This window comes from Oryzias melastigma, linkage group LG22 (assembly GCF_002922805.2).
Source record: "Oryzias melastigma strain HK-1 linkage group LG22, ASM292280v2, whole genome shotgun sequence".
Lineage (NCBI taxonomy): Eukaryota > Metazoa > Chordata > Actinopteri > Beloniformes > Adrianichthyidae > Oryzias > Oryzias melastigma.
The window spans coordinates 16,016,100-16,019,330 of NC_050533.1; the positions used below are offsets into that span (position 1 = coordinate 16,016,100).

The 3,231-nt window shown below is 34.9% G+C and overlaps 1 protein-coding gene across 1 annotated transcript; it reads left to right on the forward strand.

The window, feature by feature from the left end:
* Positions 1-2,234: 2,234 nt before the first annotated feature.
* Positions 2,235-3,231, forward strand: LOC112149912 (interferon alpha-inducible protein 27-like protein 2A). Its single transcript, XM_036209835.1, has 4 exons — positions 2,235-2,268; positions 2,374-2,397; positions 2,478-2,627; positions 2,830-3,231. Exons 1-4 carry the CDS (start codon positions 2,256-2,258, stop codon positions 2,931-2,933), a joined length of 291 nt encoding a protein of 96 aa, XP_036065728.1. The 5' UTR covers positions 2,235-2,255; the 3' UTR covers positions 2,934-3,231.

Consider the following 3,231-nt stretch of genomic DNA (forward strand, 5'->3'; position numbering starts at 1 on the left):
CTCTCCATAGAATTTGTTTACAGACTCAAGATTTGAAGTTCTGCTCTCACTGTTGATCGGTTCTGTTTGCTGTTGGTTCCTAAAGGACCATATCTTATAAAACTGCAGCCTGGCAGCCTCTTATGTTCTTTTGGTGTTAATTCTGATGTTATAACACTTGTTGTTCTTGAAGTTGGTGTTGAAGAAGTCAAGAGTTTATTGTGCCCTCGTTGTTGGTGATTGTACACATTTGAAAGCCTTTTTTTATTTATGTCATTGATCTCATCACTGTAGTAAACTAAATTAAAAAAAGAAAGTAAAAATTATGTATTTTCACTGATAAATCTGTGAAAACAAATAAACATAAGTGCACAAAATAAACAAATACTTCCTTCAATGGTCAGCAGAGGTCGACAAACGCTAACATTATGATCCTCTGATTTTAAAAATTCAAGCTTCTAATCAAAAATTCAAGCTTCTAATCACGCAAACATTCTTGAGATTAAAGAATTAGAGGTAAATTGAACGTAGGTTTATCTGAAGGGTAATATCTTGGAATAAAATGCACTTCTTTGTTTTTAAAAGCTAGATTTAACAATATTTCACAAAATCTAAAAGTTTTCCATCCAAATAAATGTGGTCTCCTTTTTTTAAATAAAAATAAATTCATTTTGCTTTATCTGAAGCAGAGTCTTGCTCTTTTCTGTGTCTCGTGGAAGAAGGAAAAGAAAGAAAAAAACAACCATTGTCCTAACAACACAATCATACATTTCCTGTATAAGCAGGTAATCAGGAAAAAAAAGAAAAAAAGAGAAGACCATAACATGAACTTTATGAAAAAAGGAAGACAACTAAGAATAGATTTAAATATCAGCTTCAATCTCACACAACCGCATATTTTCTCCCTGAACGTCTGGAGATATCCTGGGAAAAAATAACTCAGTTGGATTGTTTTTTTTTTTACCAGATAGGTGCAGTGTTTTACCAAGTTTAACTTTCACAACAGAGAGAAAAAGTCAAGTTTGATGCGACTTAAAGGGGAGTGGGAAAAAGGGCTTTTATAAAATTCCACCTCTGTTGTGTTTCTACCTGCAGCCACTTGTCAAGTGTTCAAAGATGGGCGGGGCTTCTATACTGGAGCTCATGATGTCGTGAAACTTCTGGGACATCCACCATTTATATATATATCACAAAATTCAACAGTAATACCTCGTTTTAACCTGTGGGGGGCAGCACACAGATGGTTTTAAAACAAAATGTCAGGAATTAAACAAATAAATGTTAAATTGTAAACAATGTGGCAAGGACTAACAGACAGGACTTAAAAACATTTATAAAGGTCAACAGACAAAAGAAGTTGATTTAGGGTTTGGTTACCCTTTAAATAATCAAGCAGCTGGTCACATGAACGTCCTTGAGAATGAAAAAGTAAAGGTGAATCAAACATGTTTATCTGAATTGCTGTATCTATGAATAAGAGGCATTTGTTAGTTTTTAAAAGTAAATCACTTTTAATGAGGAAGATCTGAGCTTCTGACATTGTTTTAGATTGAAGGAATAATATTTATTAAATGTATTTTGCCTTCAAGACCGCAATTGTAGTGAGTTAATAACGTAACACGATATTACAGATTTGAAAATAAAAAAATAAAAAAAAGAATTGTGGTTTACTTTGTCCATCCATATGGTTACTCCTGCTATGACTTGATTTTTTCTGAGTTATTGACCTGAACTTCATTTTGGGGACAATAGAAAAGCATAAATCACCTCCTTATCAACACGACCAAGGAGGTGATGTGATCAACGTGTGCTTCTTAAGTTTCCCTCCTTCTGAAAGATATGAACTGAAACTGAAACTAGTATTAGTTTGTATTTTGAACAAAGCAGCTCTTTCCTTTAATCTTTAGCCTACTGTCAGGCAAATTGATCATTTTGACTTTTTTGCAGTAATTAAAGACATTATTTAAGGTCGTACATCAAAATTTAAATAATGAAATAATGAAATCTATTTATAGATCAACAAATAGATTAAATGTAGAAGTTCAAAGGTGTGTTCAGAGGCAAAGGTTGGCTGAGAAAAAGTGGGACACTGAGGGAAATGAAGAACATTTATCAATGACACCGCCTCTTTATTTAGTCGTAAAGCATATGGATGACAGAAAATGCAACCTACTGTACAGGTAAGAGCAGTTTTACAGAACATGACGTTAGAAACAAACCACTCCCCTGTGTCAGCCCTTTAAAAAGCACCGCTTTTCACTTTCCTCAAAGCTACCATGGAGGAACTATGTAGGTGATCGTTTTTTTAATCTCATAGTTCATGTTTTATTAACTGGATGTATTTCATCCTGAAAAAGAAATGTTTCATATGTATTTTCTTTGCATGTTCCACAGGTAAAGCTGTTCTTATAGGTGGAGGTAAGACTCTGAATGAACCTCAAATCACTTAAAATAACTTTTAAATATGAAATCAGCTCTTTTTGTTGTTTGATTTGCAGGAGGAGTCGCTGCTGTGGTTCTGACTCCTGCTGTTATCGCTGCACTGGGTTTCTCTGCAACTGGAATAGTAGCAGGATCCATTGCTGCAAAACTGATGGCATTACTCTCAGGAGGATGGCCCGGTTTAATAGCATTACTACAATCTTTTGGTACGCTCAATGTAAAACTGTTTAGTTCAAACACATTATTGTCCTAAAAATGTTAGGGGAAAGAAAGTTTGATTGGCCAAACCTTTAAAAAAATATTAAAGAAAAGTTATTGCATGAGAACAAGTTTTCAGATTTAAAGAGGTGAAAGAAAAAAATAACCTTGAGAAATACGTTTGTTTGAAACACACATTGTTTCTTGCAGGCGCGGTTGGTTTTTCTTGGAGTGGCTTCACACTTACTTTTGCTACTGGAGGCGCTTTGGGAAACATGATATCCGGCATCTGCAACCAAACTAGAGCTCCATGAAGAATGATTTTCTGCCTTAGGCTGCCCCAGCTCCATCTATTGATATTAATGTTAAATTGGTAACACTATACTACCTTCTTCCCATTCACACAGTGTTGGCGGCTCCACTTCTGAACACTGTTGCTAACCTGGAGCATGTGGGGTTCAGTGTCTTACCCGATGACACTGACACATGCAAAGGCTCTGCATGCAGTCGTAATGTAAACAAGTGAATGTTCTTTCCAGAATTTTCTGAATATAATCCTGATATTGTTTGGAATTTTCTGACTTTCTGAACAAAATAAAAGGAGAACAAACA

What these genes read in the sequence shown, in the direction of transcription:
- LOC112149912 (XM_036209835.1), top strand. An exon ending in AGCTGTTCTTATAGGTGGAG is followed by an intron (nt 2,398 to 2,477) that starts GTAAGACTCTGA and finishes TTTGATTTGCAG; the next exon opens with GAGGAGTCGCTGCTGTGGTT. An exon ending in AGCATTACTACAATCTTTTG is followed by an intron (nt 2,628 to 2,829) that starts GTACGCTCAATG and finishes TGTTTCTTGCAG; the next exon opens with GCGCGGTTGGTTTTTCTTGG.